We start from the raw sequence: 20,309 nt of genomic DNA, 5'->3' as shown, positions 1-20,309 counted from the left end.
GTTTCATGAACCAACACATCTCAGTGCATCCTTGTGCCAACTCATCCTTTGCACACAGCTCAGTCTTCAACACGTGCGTTCAGCATCACCATCTGGCCCTTCAAGCTGCTTGCTTGTTCAACCCAAGCTGCTTGCTTGTTCAACCCAAGTTGTCTGCTTGTTTAGAAGTTCAAATTCAACTTATAATTTGCATAACTAATTTTTCAGGTCTTTTCTCAAGAAATTTCCTTCCACAAACTTTCTCTAAAATGTCTTAGAAAGTTTACCTTAAAATTTCAGCCCATAACTCCTCGTGGTTTGGCCAAAATTCTCAAATCATCAAGACTGGCCTGAGCTTACCCAAGAGCTCGACTTTCAGCCAGATTCTTCAATCTTTAGCTAGATTTCTCTGGAATTTCCTTCCAACAATCCAACCTTAGCAACTAGACACACTCAGGGTTTGAATGGCTCTGAAATCACTCCATTTGCATAAGTGAATTGCTCAAACTCTCTCTTTAAAGTCAAGCTTCCCTTTTATACCAGCAGCTGCATGCTTATCTTAAACCTTAAGTTGCCACCTCATTCTTAAAGCGATAATAACCATCCTAAGTTTGACAGCTGGCTTAGCTAATCATTCACTAAGCTGATCTTTTTCTCTTGGTTATCAACGCAAGGAAAAGCCAATGCTTGCAATCACTTGACTACATGCCTCCTTCAAACGGTGCATCGCCCAACCTTGGCCAATGCATAGCTCACCTTGAGGCTATCACGTTCCTCCTATGGTCGCATACTTCTAGACCAATGCATGTTCTAGCCCACGCATAGCTTAATCTTAACATATCACCAACCAAACGTTAAGCTTTCCTCAATGCACAACCACCGAGCATCGCATACCTCATGTACCTTATGCTAAGACTGCCAACGCTTTCCAAGTAATCGCACAGTCTTACAGCGCCATCGCATACCTCATCGCATACTTCCTCGCTTCATTGCATAACTGTAGCGTGCATCGAGTATCCAATGCCTTGCGCTCATCGCCGCACACTGGTCAACACGCACGCCCAGCCTCAACGCTCAGCCTTGCGCTCATCGTGCAACCCCATGCACATCGTATACCCCATCATCTAGTGCTCATCATCTAGCACTTATCGTGCAGCCCCACATACCACTATGCGATCACCCTAATGTAACGCCCCAATGCCCAGTGCCCATGCTCATGCACAATCAAGCACTTCCTTGCTCGCACCTGGCCCATACTCGTTGCATGATGGCCCTTCTTCGTTGCACGATCACGCAATCCTCTTGTGGCCGTTTGACATGTTCCTCGCCCACGCTTAGACAACCCCTTCATGTCATCGCTCGGCCAACCTACACCATGTGTCCAATAACCTCAAAATGACTTGGTTGCTGCATACTCTCTAATCTCACAAGCTTCTTTGCTGCCGCACACCTTATCAACGCATCATGAAAAATCCATCAACTCATGCGTTCATGATTAGCTCCAACACATAGTTTATCCTTGGCTTCAACACTTAGTCTCACGCAACCTCTATAAACCTTGGTTGCCATACACAATGCCTCATGCATTAATGCTTCCCAACACCAACGTATGCCTACTCTTGGCTTCTATACTAAGTCAATTTTTCACTTGTTAAACTATCTAAAACTCAACTGAGACTAGGTTTTTCCAACACTTGGAATTTTCTTCCTCCATCTTCCTACTTTCTTTACTTCCTTTTACAACTTTACTTTAGCATATCCTTAGTTTTTGCTTAGCATGCCTATTACTCACTTATGTAGGTAAAATGGAGTACGAGGTTTATATGCTCCCTCCCGTCAACATTGTTGAGAAAGGGAAGGGAAGCAGATGAAGAATCAACAACAGGAATCAAAATCAAATGAAAAACAAGTGTAGGAAGGGAATTAGGAAGGGAGATAAAGTAATGGACCCATTAGGGTTTTAATTTTAGATAAGAGCATGAGATGATTTCTCTTTTTTCTTGGTTTCATTAGAGTGAAATTGAAATGTATCAAGTGTATCGAGTGTATCAGGTGTATATCAGTAGTATATCAAGTGTACAAAGTGTATCAAGTATATCAAGTGTATTAAGTGTATATCAAATGTATATTAATAGTGTATCAAGTGTATTAAGTGTATATCGAGTGTATATTAATAATGTATCAAGTGTATCGCATGATCACGTGGATTGGGCTTGTCTTTTGCCATTTTTGCAAAAGTAATAAGTATGAGTTATGTACCTAATTTTCTAAACTTATTTTGCCAAATCTGCAAGAAGCCCTTAATTATATATATAAATAAATAAATAATTTTAATTAAATATATATTTTTTATTAAAACTATATTTGAATCATATTCAAATGCATATCTCTCTTATAACCTATAGTTTTAATATGAATCTTATTATATTAATTTTAACTTATAAACTTAACATGAATCTATTTCAATTATTTATTATTCAAATCTTATCCAAATAAATTAGATCTCTCATATTGTATAGTTTAATTTTGAATCTCATTCAAAATTAAATTTATATTATAATGTATCTACATATATTATATTAATTATATCATATACAATTATATTCCATTAAACAATTTAAATATTTCAAATTCTTTCAAAACTCTTGATCCTTGTTTTACCCATTGTGAACTAGCAGAGGGACCTAATGGACCTATAGTCATAAGCTCTAATAATACAAAATTAATTAATTAAACCTTTTAATTAAATTAATCAACATTCATTAAATATGAGACACTCTATTAAAGACTCGTAGTTGCAATTTTATGAACTATATAATATTTTGTGTCCATCGATATAAGCATTACAAGTAAGTCGATTCTTCACAAGTTGTCTGTAATTACAGTTGGGTCAAATTATTGTTTTACCCCTGTAATTACCTCTTGCTCCTTAAGTACTACTATCCTCTAATGAACAATATTTTTATGGTCTAACCATTTAAGTCCCTCTTAGGCCAATGAATAACTCAAGGGAATAACTTATCTTGGAGTCAGTAGAGCCCATTGTTCAAATCTTGGAGTCAGCACTTAAGGGAATAATTTATCTATTTACCCTAAAGGCGGGTCGGAGTGAACTTCATCTTGGGTAGCTGTGTTCCGAACTCTCCACTTGGTCTCATCCCTAAAATGGTAGGCATATTGAGTTGGCGACTTGGCCCATTCTCACCCATACAAATCAAAGGGTGATCCCTCATAGACAAAAGTTCATAACTCATTCAGGATTGAGATCGAGTTACATATGGTCATCGTTTGAAATATTAATCTCTTTAGTTAACGGTGTTACAAGGAGAGATTAAATATTTCTTGGTCCAGTCATATGCAAACTCTTTATATAGGATACCGTCACTTACATATCACAATATCAACTATTTGGATCAAATCGTTTGTAATGTTTACAAAGTGGGTTGTATCCATAGTGTTACTACAATAAGGTACCCAACCTTATCCCAACATTATCCATATACTATATTCCTTTTAGGTTATTATTTGAACATGACCCACCTGCATGTCAACCACGTTCAAGTTACATTAAATAACCTTGGATCTATTTAGTTTATTGGATTTGAGTTATGCAAGTCAAAATATCAAAATAAATAACACTTTATTTATTAAATAAACAATTTGTTTACAAAATATAAACCACGAGTTTAGGGCATAAACTCCAACACTCATAATTTCTTAACTATGGTTTTAAGCATTAAATAAAATCTTGAATTCTTAGTCAAATTTTGGTTTGATTTTGAAACCATTTTTAAAAGATAGATTGCATAACAAATAAAAGTAGTGTCAATAAATTTGTTTTTCAAAAGCCATGGTTATGAGACTAATTTTATTTTTTAAAAACAGGAAGTTACTCAAGGTCTCCATTTGATAACCACTTGTTTTTTATGTTTTTTTTTTTTACAATTTCATTTATAATGGTTTTCATATTTTCTAATTAAATATTTTATAAAAAAAAAAAAAAAAAAAAAACTACTTCTCTTAACCTTCAAAATTGACTTAAATTTTGAAAATATTCCTAAAAAATAGATATAACAAAATAACCAATAGGTAGAAGTATGTTTAAAAGCCTATTAATTCCCACTAACAAAAAATAAAAAATTAAGTGGTGATCAAATCAGGCTTGATACATATGGATTTTCTTTGTTGTTTTTTTTTTAACCAAAAACAAAAAATAAAAACCGAAAATGTTATAAGACATGTTTTAAACTTTAAAAATATGGCGGAAATGTCTAGAATGAAATATATTGTTAGCCTAACAATTATTTAATTTAGGAGAAGAACTTAATATTTAATTATATAAAAGGAAACTCACTTAATTTGTTAATAAAGATGTATGATCATTACAACAACCCCACTCTATATATCAAGACGAACTCTTAAAATTAGTTGTCCGTCCAGTAGTTTAACCGATTAAGCATATATAAATTTTGGAAGATTCATGATTGGATTCGGTTTGATTTTAGATATAAACTAAATAAAATCAAATCGTTTGTTTAGTTCAAATCAAATTGAATTGAATTGTAAATATTTAGTGCGGTTCGATTTTCGTTTTTGTATGTAGTATATAATATATATTTTTTCAAAAACATATATATAAATAGTTTGGTTTGGTTCGATTTTCAATTATATATATAATATAAATGGTTTGGATGAGTTTTATAAATCATGTAAACGTCGATTTGATCTTGGATCAAGTTTTCAAATCCAAAATCGTCGATTTCATTATAATTTAAACTGAATTAAACTGATACTTCAATAAAAACTAAAATTTGGTTCGTTTCAAATGTACACCCCCCTATATAAATCTATTTAATAGGTTCAAATTTTCTAAACTAAAAAAAAAAAAATTAAAAAATAAGACAAATAAGAAGGAAAAAAAGTCTATAAACCAATGCAAGTCATTTACAGTCTCTTTCTAGGACCAAAAGTTGAACCTAATCTTTATCGTTGACTAAAAGTACACTTCACATATGAGATCATGAATCCTTTTTAGAAACATGAAACTTAAGGGCTCATCTGATATCGTTCCTATTTCTTGTTTCCTGTTTTTATTTCCTTTAAGAAATTAACCTATTTAATAACCATTCATGTTTTTTGTTCCTAAAATTTGAGAAACATTCCTAAAAATGGGGCCAAATAATTTTTCTATTTTGTTTCTATTTTATTTAAAACTATTTTAAAAGTATATGAAGTGTAGACTTGACAAGTTGATAAGGAAACATTCCCAAAACATTTCTCAACTTCATGATCTTGGGATTAAATCTTTAGGTGAGACTTTTTTATTTTATTTTTCTTTCTTTCTTTTATGTTTCCCTTTTCTCTATTTTTTTTTATATTTCTTTTAGAATTATTTCTTCCTTTTATTTATATTAAATTTGTTTACTATTTTTTTTATATATATATGTTAATTTAATTTTAAATTTTCAAATATTTAAATTTATATATTATTTTGATTTTCAAATTTCAAATTTTCAATAGAGTTATTTTCAGATAGACACATATAATAGTCTATCGTAGATAGACAATGATATTTTGCTATTATTTGTAAATATTTTCAGCAGTTTTGTCATTTAAAATAATTTTCCTTTTCAATATGTATATATAAATATTTTTTAATTTTAAATTTTAAATTCTGCAATATGCATTTTTTTATATATATATTTTAATTTTTTCTTACGTATGAAACCGTTATAATTTTACAATATATGAATTTTGTTTACTAAGATATTCATTTAGGTTCATTTTAATATTTTTACAACCACGACATTTATATAAGAATATAATTGAATTAGATTTAAGTCTACATCATTCAAAATTTAAAACAAATAACTTAGCGAGAAATAATGTTGTAAATCAAATTTTAGCAACATATGAATGATAGAAACAATTGTATAATTGTTATTAATTTGACATCGAGACTTATGTGTATTTGATCATTATTTTTTTATATTTTAATGCATGCTATATATTTTTTATTTTATATAATTAGAGTATAGTTAAACTATAAAATATGAAAAAAAAAATGTAGAAAAAAATACACGAAACGAGAAACAAGAAATAGTTATCAAACAAATTTTTATTCTTGTTTTCTTTTTCAAGAAACGAAAAATAGGAATAGTTATCAAATATATTTCTGTTTCTTGTTCTCAAAACATAGGAAACAGGAAATAAACGAAAAACAGGGAACAGGAAACGGAAATGTTATCAAATGGACCCTAATTATTTAGTTAGATGTCATTCAAAATTAATATTATATCTTTGTTTTTTAATTTTATTTTACATCTTTCCAAAAGAATTTTTTTTTTTAACAAATATTTGGAAGTTATTTATTTTTTTTATAAGTATGAATTATAAAAATAGTCCAAGATGAAATAAGCTCATGTTTTATAGAACAGAAAATTAAAGACAAAAGGTGCACACTTCTTTTCGATGACTCAATCATAAGAACTCCAAAGTTAAGCATGTTTAACTTAGAACAATTCTACACCAGGTGACCTCCTAGAAATTTTCTTAGGATGCATGTGATTCACTCTTAAAAGCATTTAAGACAAGTAAGGATAACGTAGCTAGGTCGCAGGGGATACAGGAGAATGTTGGGACCATCAAGTGTCGAATCTGGATCACAAATCCTGAGCTTGGTGTGTTACATTAATTTTCTCAAAGAAAAAAAAAATGCAAGGGTAACTATACCATCTTTAAAAATTACTCTCAAAATTTAACCATTTCACAATATTGATTTTTCAAAAAAAAAAAAAAAAAAAAAGATAAATTCGTAAATGACCAATTATTAGGCATGCGTTTAGTAAAATTGAGTTGGGGAATTAAGGTAAATAACTGAATAACACTAACAAACTGATTATACTTTAACTAAATATAAATAATTACGGTCCTGTTTAGTAACCCTTTTGTTTTTAGTTTTTGTTTTTGAAAATTAAGTCTATAAACATTATTTTCACCACCAAAATTCTTTTTTTGTTATCAACTTTTCATCAATGGTTTACAAAATAAGCTAAATTTTGAGAACTAAAAAAAGTAACTTTCAAAAAATTGTTTTTGTTTTTGGAATTTGGCTAAGAAATCAATCATTGTACTAAAAAAAATGCAAATCATTATAAGAAATGTGGATGAAATGAGCTAATTTTCAAAAACAAAAATAAAAAAAAACCAAATGGTTACCAAACGAGACCTACAATATTAACTTACAAACATGGTTTATAACAATAATTTTCAAACTCAAGAAGTAAGCAGGATGGAATAAAAACAATTATAAATTGAAATAACTACAAACTTATAAAACCTTAAGATCTTGTGGAAAGGTAAATAGATAGCTAAGGCACACTTCAAATAAGTGTTGGCCTAAAGACAATTATTCAATATGCATGAATTGCAAACAAACTATAATGATCGTCTCAATAGGATATGATAACAGAAAGAGACGAGAGTAGATCTCTTCAAATTGGAATGAGTCTATCCAAAGGAAAACAAATTGCTATTTATAGACTAATAATTTAGTAACTCTCCAAAAACTAAACTAAAATAAAATAAATACAAAATTGAAATATGTGTCAAATATAACTCAATTGAGTTGTTACTTGACCAAATTCAAATATAACTCATCAAATAGAAGTAACTACAAATTTAACTATCATATGTTAATAGGGTCAACAAAAGAAATAGGTATATTTAAATATTAGTGTTTGAAAAATGACTATAATGATGTTTCTTGTAAAAATGACTAAATGTATATTTTACTAAAAAAATTTAATAATTTTACTATGACAAAAATACCTCCAACTAAGATTTTGCATTTTTTTTTCCAACTACGTCAATGTCTTTAAATAAGGATAACAGATAAACAAAATTTGTTATAAAGAAATTGTGGATGATAAAAATAAATAAAAATATGACGATTCCTATATTTCTTCCAATCAATAGCTAAAATGTGTCTACATACCTCTTAAATTAAAATTTGAAACCAAATTCACATACTCAAAATTTATTCAAGGATCACTATCATAATGTACAAACATAAATACAAGCGATATAATAATTGTGTTTAAATATGGATGTGTCTAAGCATATACAAGAACATGTGTGATGTAAATTGTCAAAATCTAAAAGTAAAAACATGGAGAATTATAGTCGATTCAACTTATTAAAAACGAGAATACCAAAATGATGATAAGTTGCATGCAAACTTTAAAGCTTAGTGAAACAGCTAGTTAACTTCTTTTTTTTTTTTTAGGAGAAAAAATAACTAATCAACTTGAATAAATTTGTAAAATGCAAAACCCTTAATTGTTAGTCCTCGGAAGGTATTTAAACATATGTTTTTATATTTATCTCTTGTGTAGTGTAAGTCTCTCAAGAAAAAAACATTGTCATATAACTATCTATGTGGTATATAAGCAATCGAAAAAACACAAAGTAAATGTATATAACAAAATTTCAATGAATTTAGCGACAAAAGTGGAAATAAGAACACAAGATTGATAAGTTAATCCCTCTATAACTTGGTCCATCTATAGATACCATCGTGTACATGTAAGTATATACCTTAACCTTTCCCCCTCTAGAATGTTATGAGCTAGTAGGGGGGACCTCATGAACTTACAGATCATGGACTCCAACTATCCGCGATTAATTGACTAAAGTCTTTAACCTAATTAACCATCATTCGTTAACTACCGGGTCATTTCACTAAAGCTCAATAGTTGTATTCCCCTCACTGTAGATATGTTATGTCCACTCGATATTACCATAATTAGTAAGTTAACCCTTCATAGGTTGTTCGTAATAACAGCTAGGTCAAAAGTTGTTTTACCCCCGAGATTACATCTTGCTTCTTAAGTCCCACTGATTCTCTAATAAACAATTGGTTTGTGATCCAATCACTAAACCGAGTCTCTCTCAAGCCAATGAGAGGGTGAGGATCCTTGTTCAAGACCCAGAGTCAGCACTTAAGGAAACAACCTCTTTACTATCCCTAAAAGTGGGTAGGAGTGAATTTCGTCTTGTACCCTAAGTCCCCAACTATCTACCTGACCTTACACCTGAAATGGGAAGCTTATTGAGCTGGCACTGTTGAGCCAACCCTGATCCATGCAAATCTAAGGATAATCTCGAATAAACAGGAGTTCATAGTTAGCTTAGGATTAAGGTCAAGTTACCTAGGTCATCGCTTTGAAATAGTCAGTCTTAAACAGTAAACAACGTTATAAAGTAAAAGTGACTTAATTCTTGGTCCGATCTTATGCAAACTCGTTGCATAGGATGCCCCGCTCCTCATGTCAATACATGAACGAATCAGGATCACTTCATTTGTAGCACTTTACAACAAATGGTAACAACTATAGAGTGAGCTACATCCAATAGTATTACCAGAATAAGGTACCCAACCTTATTTGTATACTATAGACTATTTTAGCTAACTTGATCCACTCTTATGTCTCCATATAAAATTCATGTATTCAAATAATAGTCATGGATCTTTAATTTATTGGATTTGGTCTTCATAAGTACAATTTACATATTCAATAACATTTTTATTGAATAAACGTCAATAACATCTTTATTGATAATAGAATATGTTTAACATTACAAACTGCGAGTTTTAGAACATACAACTCAACAGAATATACTGTAATATATGAAAAAATGTAAATATATATTGTATATATTATTCGATATATAAGATATTACATTGTACAAATTGTCTTATTCATGCACTTATCAAATATATATTGGTTTATCACGAAATTCAAATATATACATATCTTTTTGTATATACTAAACAATAATATACGTAATGTATATTTATATTTTCCAGTATATTACCGATATATTTTACAATTGTGGAAGCATTGAAATGAAAAAATTATAATGAAGAAAAGAAGAAGAAGAAATCACGAACTGACGATGTTGTATTCTAAAGTTGAAAATGAAAGGAGTTACGACAAGAATAAAATAAAGAAGATAATATTCTTCCTTATTTTCAGGAAGTATACCAAACAAAGTGGAAAACAAAATAATAAAATTAAATGATTTAACAAAAATTAATGATTGATGAGAGAAGTAATATGAAAACAATATTGTATAGGATCGGTATAACAATTCTAGGAAGGTAAATAGGATTTATTAAAACTAATTAAAATCTTCACCATAGTGAGCCCAAACAAATCAATAAACTTTTTGCTAGCAAGTGATTCAAAAAATAATTTCATGCAAATAAATTCAGTCCAAAATAATCAAGAAATTCAAACTAACACTTTTAAAGCACACTATTTGATTCTAATAACAAGATTGGTAATCGATATAGAAATTTAAGAATTAACAATCAAATACACCAATATGAGAAGTTGATTTCAAAAATTAAAAAATTACAATTAATTTCATGCAAGGAAATATTAATTGCAAAACTAAATTATGAGAGAGATAAAGAAATTGACACTGAGTTTATAGTGGCTCCGCACAACTCGACTTACATCTACTTCCCAAGTTCCTCTTGGGTATGTCATTCAAACTTGGCTCTTTCAATGGCTTAGAGTTACAACCTTCTTTTTCTGGACACAAGAACAAACCCAATCATTTTTACGGTTGAGGATCAAATCATTACGACAACTCTTTTTCTGGGATTAAGAGCAACCCTTACAAAAATTTGGAAACATTAAAAAAAAGCACGCACTTAACAAACTTTCTAAATGAGTGAATTTACAAATTTAAACACTCAATAAACGAATCATCGCTATACAATAAACTTCTCTCAAGAATCAGATGAAATCAAGAAAATCGAAGCTTGAAGAGAGCGACAATGAAGGCTTAATGAACTAGGGAAGATTTAAAATGTGAAATTGTTATTGAAATGTGGATAGAAAAGTTTAAAAAGAGAGAGAAGCAGGTGAAAACCGTATTTTATGTGGACCATTAGATCTTGAAAAGAAAAATCAATGGTGAAGATTTTTCTTTTTTGAATCAACTAACCGTTAAACACAAACAAAAAATAATATTATAATAATATATACTTTTTAAAAATCATTTCTTTTAAAATCCAACAATAAAACAAAAGTTTACCATGTGCCACTCCTCCGATTACTCCACATATCACCTTCTAATTTAGTTCATTTTGATGAATTGGCTACCACGTCATCAACTTGAATATTTTTTATTGAACTTTTTTAGCTATATCTTCTTCATTCTAACTTCGATTTGAGTGATTCTAATTGCGTTGGAATCCATATTTTCAGCTCTACGTAATAGGCACTTCAAGTTCTAAAATTGTTAGTGAATAAAAACAAATTTGTTATTAACAAAATATTAATTAATTAAAATTAATTAGTTTGATATTAAGAAAAAAAAAAGTCAACAATTGATGAGAGAGAATTGATCAAAAGGTTAAAAACGTTTTAAAAAAATGTAGCTATAATTTAGATATGAAAATTTTCTAAATTTTAGGATATTTACGAAATACTAGTTGTGAATTAGGCTATAGACTACAAATTTAAAAAATAATGGCATTCCATACAAAATAATTTTAATTATAATCACTTTTTCCCTTACTAAAAAATCCACAATAAATATAGTAGAATATTGAGTAGAAAGACTTTAAAAAAAATCCTAACATGACTTTTTAATTAGAAAATTAATTTTAAACGCAAGTGGAGTGAAGAGATATTCAAGTTATTTTTCTTATTTAAAATGTCACATCTTTATTTAAAATAATAAAAAAATTAATTAAAAAAACATGTTACTCCTATATTTTTCTTCTACTTTTTTTTTCTTTTTTATGTAGTTAAATGTATTCTTAACCATTTCGTTTTTTATTTTTGTTTTTGAAAATGAAACATATTTCTTTAGTAGTTTTTACAATGATTTACATATTTCTCAAGTATAATGATTGAATTTAGAGTTAAATTGGAGAAAAAAAAAACAAAAACAAATTTTTAAAAGTTACTTTTTTAATTTTAAAATTTAGATTGGTGTTTTAAATCATCTCTACTATATTAAAAAAGACTATGTAGAGAGAATCTTTACCTGCCCCTTTTACCCTTATATTTTTCATAAATTTTCATATTGCCTTTTATCGTATGGTTGTGACTTTTCAAGTGCAAGTGTCCGTCTAAAAGATAGTGGAGATGACTTTTCCAATTTTTAATGTACAGAACAAATTTATATATTAAAAAAAGGCCTAATTTGAATAAGTGCAATTGATATTGACGGGACGTGATTCTTTCGGATAGGATGCAATAGATGCCAATTGGATGCATCTGTTGGAGTGGAGGTGGTTACACACATCAAATTGGTGCATTGATTTTTCGAATGTATTTGTGTGATGAACGTGTAAAAGAAAAATGAATTAAATATTTGCATCTACATTATCAAAAAAAATAATTTAATGAGAGCTAAGGTTGAGAGAAAATAGTTGTAAAAAAAGTTTAGAGAAAATACAAAAAAAAAAAAAAATTAGAAGATTCAGTTGAATGAAAATAGTAATTAAAACGGTGAAACAACACATCCTGACTTCATAATAGATATATAATAAGATTAGAATATAAATTATTATATTATATATATTACAATACTAGAATATTAACATATTAATTCGATAATTTAATTATCAGAACAAAATTTCTCTCTTTGTGTTAGATATAAGATTTTTTTTTTTAAAAAATGATAATATGATAATATAAAAATGAAAATTGTTTCATTATCTAACTTTTAATTAAAATAAAATGGTATAATATTTATTTATTATATACTAAAAAATCACTATTTAAAAAAATACGTGAATTACATGTGTTTCTTAACTAATTAATAAAAAACAGATAATAAAATAAAAAATTTAGTGATAGAAATACTATCTATAAGTTTAATTTTCATGGAGAAAAAAAAAATCTGATAGACCAAACAAATCTATAATTTTAAAAATTCAGATAGTGAGCGCACATTTTTTTTCTTTTACCTGAGAATAAAAGGATAATTTTTCTGTCGAAGCAAACATAAAAATAAATAAATAAAATAAATAAATCCTTTTTTTTAAAAAAAAGAAAAAGAAAAACAAAGAAATAGAAAGGACACTTTGCTTTATGTTTGTTAGACGCCATTATCGTCAAAAACCGTAATTTTTAGGATTGCTTCGAAAATCGAAAGCCCTACTGAGATTCCTCCGAGTTCTCAATCTTCATACTTCACAATGACTGTCGCCCAATTCGCCATGGTAACTTCTTCTCCATCTGTTTTCTTCTTCTCAGTCTTATCCCTCTTCACTTGTATCTTCTGATTCCATAGAGTCGCTTAATTTTGCCGTAAATTGTCTTGTTTATTTGTTTAATTTTCCGAATCCTTCGTGGGCTCGAGCATATTTTATATTCTGATGAATTGACAGTGATGAGTTTGGTAGTTTCTGGATCAGGGTAGTGGGTAGTGAGGTTTTTTTTTTTTAGTTTAATTGATTTCTTTTTTTTGGCTGTTGGGCTGCGCTTTATTATGCCCGAGTTTTGTAATTTGAAGGTTCATTAGTTTGAGATTTTGATCTATTTTTACTTTATTATCCCTACTTGGATTGGAATTTAGTATGAATGACAGGGTGTCATTCCCCAAATGGAATTAATTCATACACTGGATTTCAAGAAAATATGATGTAGTCCTTATTTTGTGTTATCTACAATTGGAATTCTCTTCTAAATTTTTTTTGTTCTTTGGGTTTTTCCTTCTGTATTGCCCCTGACCAGTACCTTGATTCATCTAGATGAAATTTAGGTTCTCTTTGTTGTATTATGCATTTGAAGTTCTGGGAAATTTAGTTAACATCTGAAAGAAGATGTTATAGAAATGAAGATAGGTTCTGCATTTTCTGTCACCATTCATATCTTCAACCTTGTGCTAGTGTACATGCACTCTGATCTTCAAAAGTAGCTTTGTTTTTTTCTTTTTGACAGGATAAGGTTGATACTTGAGTGTTTGTATGGAGTTGCTTTCTGAAATATTAATATTCTAGAACCGTAGTGTCTTTTTAACATAAAGATGTGGCTAGGTGGATATGTAATTTTTAGTACTTCCGATTACGTAATCCTACTTTGTACTCTTTTCATTTACATTTTCCATTTTTTTTCTTCTCCTTATGGATGATATTTGACTCCCCAGGTGCAGGAGCTGGCCTTTCTTGTGAAAGACAACCTCCCCAGCAAGCATCTTATTCTATCCATGGAAGAAACCTTCATAAACTTTCTTCATGATGAAACCAGGTAATGTGTTGGATGATGGTTAGATAATGTTAGTTATTGAATTTAATAATATTTTTGTGTTTCATTACACCCAATGGTGTAAGGGACTAGTGGAAGGTTATGGGCTCAAACAACCGTACCTATCTTTTTAGATCGTCTTTTCCCCCCTCTATTTGGATAAGAAACAATTTCATTCTTGGTATGAAATCACAAAAGAAATGGGAAGAACCCCACTCCAAATGAGTTACAAAATACCTCTCCAATTGGATAAAAGATAACAGAACCTATAATCACGAAAAAGAGAAGTTCATCTAACCCAAGGTTTTTTTCAATTTTTTTTTTATAATTATTTTTTAATTTTAATGAAAGTCATTTTCAAATAAACAATAGCATAAACAAACCTTATAAGAGTAGCTATCTATTTTAGATTTTTTTTTTTGGATAAGATACTATTTTAGAATGTTAAAATATCCCAATGTGCTTTCTAAAGTCAAATGTTGTAGTATTAGGTGGTTATCTAGTAAGATTAGTTAAATGGACATCAATCAAAGCTGAAACTTTATTTAGGAAACACCGAGACAATGCCGATAGTTTTTAAGAAGTTTCAACTTATGTCTAATGGGGAAAATAAAAAATGGGCTGCCCGTGCAGTGCATTTCCAAGAACATATTAGAGCAGAAAGAAGGTCAATTTCTGTTATCTCCCATTAGGTGTTTGGCTAGCATAATCTAGAGGATAGTAACCACTCTTTATTCCTTTGTTTGGTGCATTAGTATTAACTTACATTATTGTTATTGCCCATTGGAGAATATCTTTATATTTTCATTGTTCTTTACCGATGGCTTGTATGGTGATCACTAGCTTTTAATAATTTATTTGAATAGCAGTTCAGATGGTATCTTGGAGTTGGAACCAATGGATTCATACAACCGTCTTCTTTTGCATCGTCTTGCTGATATTTTTGGGTACTTTTACCTGCCTCTAAGGTTGAATTTTTTATTTTTTTGTCCAACTTCATGCCAACCTTTCTAACTTCGTACTTCTCCCCACTCCTTTGTCAGATTTGCCCACGTATCAGTTGGTGAAGGTGCTAATAGACACTTGGTTTTGGAGCGATGCCCAGATTCATCGATGTATGTGAACAATTCCATTTCTGACTTCCTTATTTTTTAATGTTTTCATAATGTAAATTCTTATTGATAGAACATTTTATCTGGGCATCGTTTAGTGCTGCAGTTCGTTTCTCCATGTATGCGCATCTGGTGATTAATTATTTATTTTCTTATTAAAGCATTTTATTTGATTTGATATTTATAGAGAGTGCATTCTTGGATCTACCAGTACTTATATAGACCAAGTGGTAGTTAAAACATTAGATCCACGTTATCCTGTTTCTTGTTTTTTTTTTTTTTTTTTTTTTTTTAAAAAAAAGAATCCACGTTACCGAAGGAGTTTATGGCACTATTTGTTTTGTATACTAAAGCTGTATGATTTAAAAAATAAAAAAAGAACATTGGAGTATACTAATATGATGATGAAGCTAGGAATTTTAACAATTCCTGGGTTCTTTGTTGTTTTCTTCTACTTTAGGGAAAGTATAAAAGGCACGTTGAAAAATTGAATTAAAACCTCACCCTTGTTTTTCTTTTCTTTAAATCATGTCTTCTCGGTAGAAAAAAGATTTATTTTGGGTTGGAGTTAGGCTTTTGAGATGTATTGTTATTTATACATTGAAATAATTGAATAAGCCTCTCCCTCATTCTTTTTTCCTCCAATTCTTCTCCACAGAAAGAAGTTCTACTTTAGTTTGGAGTTATGAACTCTGTCCTCTACTCCTTTTGATTGGTTCCACTAGGAATCCATCCTTGTTTGAAATTTAGTCTATACGGGAGGGACTGCAATCCGATTCCGAGTGTTTCTCTAGCCATCCTTGAATTCAAGTAACAGACGGCATACCACCCTCTCTCTCCCTTGCTTTTGTATTCTGAGCTCTCAAGCGCTGCCCTCATTCCAAATTCTTCGTGCTTTTCTTCCATACAAACTAATTAGAATAGTAGATTTCCACACATCCACTCAGGGTAAAGAGTTGGACTACGCAGCATTAGCTATATGAAAAGATGGACTTCTTTAATTCTTATCAAACAAGTTCTATTTGTGACAAAAACCTTTGGGACGTCATTTATTTCTTCATCACATTCATAGTTCATGTATTGCTTAGCTATGAATATATTATGTGATCCAATCTTTCTTTCATTTTTTTGAAGAATGGGAAGAAACCAAATTTCAGGATATAGCTTAAAGTGAAACACAAGGGTTCTTATGTTTACAGACTGTGGAACCATAGGGGAATGGTAGGACAGGGTGATACTAGTAAAGGTCATTTGTTCATTCACTTTTTCGTGTATTGCAGACCATCCATTCTTGTGAGTGATATTCTGTGGGAGTATGATGAACCTCAAATGTCAACGATACCACACCAACTATTAAGGAGAAAGGAAAATTCTTCTGGTATACTTTCCTTATTATTTCGTTACAACATAATCAGTACCTGCATATTTTCCCAGTTCATGCTATTGATTACAATTTGATCATCAGAAAGTTTACATGTGCATTTATAATGGACTTAAGGCCATTTGAAGGCTGTAGAGGTGTGATAGTATGTAGGTGTAATATTAATTTGTGAAAATTCCCTACTGCTCTCTCTCTCTCTCTCCATTTTTAATGGCAGCAGAGGGAATACGACAGTATGGATAGAGTAGAATAAAAGGTCTTCTGAGTAGGATGTTAGAGGGATTCTGGATCTGAAGTTTGAAGGTTAGGGTGTGAAGGACCTCTGTAATAGAATGAGTATGAAAATATCTCTTTTTAGAAGGAAAAAAAAAAAGAAACTGAAAAATGTTGTTCCAATTTGCATATTTTGAGGAAGTTCAAAAGTTCTCATTTATTATGTTGAATGCCCATATTCATTTTACTTACTGATTTACTTTAAAAAAATTTAGAGTTGCCTAAACTTGACGTTCTGTTTCAGCGAGTTCAACGAAATCATCTCCTCAACTTTCACTTGAAGAGAGAGAAGCAGCTTATCTGGCTGTCCGTGAGCGAATTTTCATGATGAACATAGGAGAAGACAGCAAACCCATGAAGCCAAAGCCACGCTGTGATCCTGTGGTTGCACGACGCATGATTGCACATGCACTGGGCCAGAGAATTAATTCACTTCCTGAGGATACTACTTGCCATCGCAAAGAGCAAGGTGTGGTAAACAATGCATACGTCCAAGCAAAAGATTCGAAGTTGCCTGATTCTACCGTGGAAGCCGTTAACAAAAACATTTCACAGTCACATCAACATGTGAACTTGAAGAATGAAGTGGATAAGAATTGTAATCCAGACGTGTCAGTGGCAAGGGGAAGTACTGCTGCCAAAATGAAACCTGACAAGAGTTCTCCGAAGGCAAGTCGTGTTGACAATGAGTACTTGAAGAGAGAACATTTAGGAGCTGCAAAGATGATGTTTTCTCAGGCATTAGGCAAGCACTCCCGAAAGAATAAGTCTCTTCAAACTCGTGGGGAAGCAGATTAAAATAGAATCAGGATTCAAAGATATCTGCAGTAGCTCTTGTTCTCTGGCATGATCTCTTGTCCTCACAAGTTTTTGTCAAGATTGCCGGGGGCCAACAAAAAGACGAATGGGACTGTGTGATGACAAATTTGTCTACCTCGCATTGCCAATGGTAAAGTATGAAGATCATGGTCGTCATTGGTGACATGATCAGGGTCGGTGCAATGCCTATGGCTGATAGTCTATGTTGCCTATTCAGTTGGTAAATGTGAAATCTAACATTGCGTTCTCTAGCTTATATATTCCTTGATGTGCTCGGAATTCGATCTGGTTGTTTAAGCAGTGCTGTATGAGGAGATTGAACTACATGGTTCGAGCTGAGTCTTGAGGAAATGAATTCTGATCAGATCTGTTCACTGATTGAGATGCACATAGCCGGTTTTGTGTCGGGTTAAAGTGAAGGTTTCTAACTTAAATTTGTGTCAGTACTTCATTGTTAAATACTTTCTCTATTGTCTGCTGAAGGCATAAAATAGCATCTTGTGGATCGTCATGCTTATTTACCTGTCTCGACGATACCAGGCAATGCACTATGTTTTATGTGAAACTGTACTGCTTTAATTTTAAGCTTTATTGAAATCTTGAGCAATTGGCACAATTTCTTTTGAACGAAGGTCAAAGTGTACGGATTGCAAGTATCTTTGTTGAATTAGGGCATAGGGCATGTTTGATGGGTGTATTGAGTTGGGTTGGACTTAAAAAGCCCACCCGTTGTTTGATGTATGCTTAACTTAAAATAGTGGGTTTTAAATCCATCATTTAACCCCTCGTTTTCTTTCTTCGTTTCATGCCTCATTTGCAAGTTCATTCATTATTCTGCCTCCTCTCTCTCTTCTCGTCACACGTAATTAATCACCTCTCTCTCTTCTCATCTTTCTTTCGTCGCTTGGTTTGCCTTCTTCATCTGGTCTCTTTGTTCTTTCTTTGGCTGGAATGGGTTGTATTTCTTTTCATCTCTTTGTTTCTCTACTTTGGTTTCTTTGTATGTCTTTTTTTTTTGGTTTCTCTGTACGTCGTTGCTTTAAAATGATTTTTTTGGTTTCTCTTTATGTCTATTCTTGATATTCTTCTTTGGTTTCTTCTTAGATCGGGTAGATACGAACGATTTTGTTGTAGATCTAACGATATTTCGGTAGATCTAACCATTTTCTTGGTATATCTAATTATTTTTTATTTTATAGTAGATCTAGTTTTTTTTTTCTTGTTCAAATTTCTATTTTTTTTCCGATTACTTTGTTCGACGCTGAAGATTTGTATTAAATCCATCTTCATTTCTTCATGCATGTTTGATATTCTTCCTTCAATGTTTGATTTTCTGATTCTGGACTGTCAAAGGTTCTATTTTCCTATTCCGATTTCGGACTGTCCAAAGCAAACCCCTATAATTTTTTTGTTCCTCCTACAATTACCGTCCACTGTTGTTTCCACAGTTTCGAATGGGTTATACTTTTTTTATCCATTTATATTGTATTAAATTTGTCTCTGTTCTTCCTCATGCATGTTTGATATTCTTCCTTGCAAGTTTGATGTTCTTTCTTGTATGTTTGATGTTCTTCCTTCCATGTTTGATTTTTCGATTCCGGACTGTCGAAGGTTCTATTTTCCAATTTCGATTCCAGATTGCCCAAAGCTAACATTTATAATTTTTTTCTTCCTCTTACAATTACTGTCTACTGTTCTTTCCATTAGCTTGAATGAGTTATATTTTTTTTTATCCATTTATATTGTACTAAATCCGTCTCTATTCTTCCTCATGAATGTTTGATATTCTTCTTTGCATGTTTGATATTCTTCCTTCCATGTTTGATTTTCCGATTCCGAATTGTCGAAAGTTCTATTCTCCGATTTGGATTCCGGATTGTCCAAAACAAACCCTATAGTTTTTTTTTGTTCCTCTTGCAATTACGGTCTACTTTTGTTTCCACTAGCTCGAATGAGTTGTATTTTTTTTTCATTTATATTGTATTAAATTCGTCTCCGTTCTTTCCCCTATTGATATCTGTACATATTTCCTGACTGTTATCCATACTTTTTTTATCCAAATTTCCTCTTGCCGCTTCAATATTAAATCATGTGTCCTTCCCTTGCCCTTTTTTTTATGCTTTTCCATCGAAATTGGAGGTGAGTTAATTCTTGGTAGGAGATACTAACCATGTCATTGGAGCTTGGTGGGGTCAATCCACCCCGAGAATAGGTTTGTTTTCTATTTTTCTCCCTTGAAGGCGGATGATGATTTGTTCTTTACAATTTGATTATGATTTCTATTTTAATTTTATTTTTTCAATCTCATATTTGAGTATGATTTCTATTTTAATTTCATTTCTTTATGATTTTTAGATTAAAAAATGACATGCATCTCCGTTTTTCCTTATCTTTTGATGAAGGTTTTTTTTTTTTAATTTCCTTCGAATTTGTTTTTCCTTATCTTTTGAGCATGATTTCTGTTTT

General features: G+C 30.9%; 1 protein-coding gene across 3 annotated transcripts; it reads left to right on the top strand.

Moving 5' to 3' along the window:
• Nucleotides 1–13,076: 13,076 nt before the first annotated feature.
• Nucleotides 13,077–18,474, top strand: LOC120080389 (uncharacterized). Of its 3 annotated transcripts, none has more exons than XM_039035037.2 (6): nt 13,077–13,234; nt 14,161–14,261; nt 15,128–15,205; nt 15,302–15,373; nt 16,651–16,748; nt 17,269–18,474. In XM_039035037.2, exons 1-6 carry the CDS (start codon nt 13,211–13,213, stop codon nt 17,820–17,822), a joined length of 927 nt encoding a protein of 308 aa, XP_038890965.1. In that variant the 5' UTR covers nt 13,077–13,210; the 3' UTR covers nt 17,823–18,474. The 3 variants fall into 3 exon arrangements, with proteins under 3 accessions (XP_038890965.1, XP_038890964.1, XP_038890966.1); XM_039035036.2 differs by having other exon boundaries at nt 15,125–15,205; XM_039035038.2 differs by having other exon boundaries at nt 13,095–13,234; nt 15,133–15,205.
• Nucleotides 18,475–20,309: the final 1,835 nt, after the last annotated feature.

Source organism: Benincasa hispida, chromosome 6 (genome assembly GCF_027475165.1).
Source record: "Benincasa hispida cultivar pf3 chromosome 6, pf3_genome.v1.1, whole genome shotgun sequence".
Lineage (NCBI taxonomy): Eukaryota > Viridiplantae > Streptophyta > Magnoliopsida > Cucurbitales > Cucurbitaceae > Benincasa > Benincasa hispida.
This window is presented reverse-complemented; position numbering and strand designations above follow the sequence as displayed.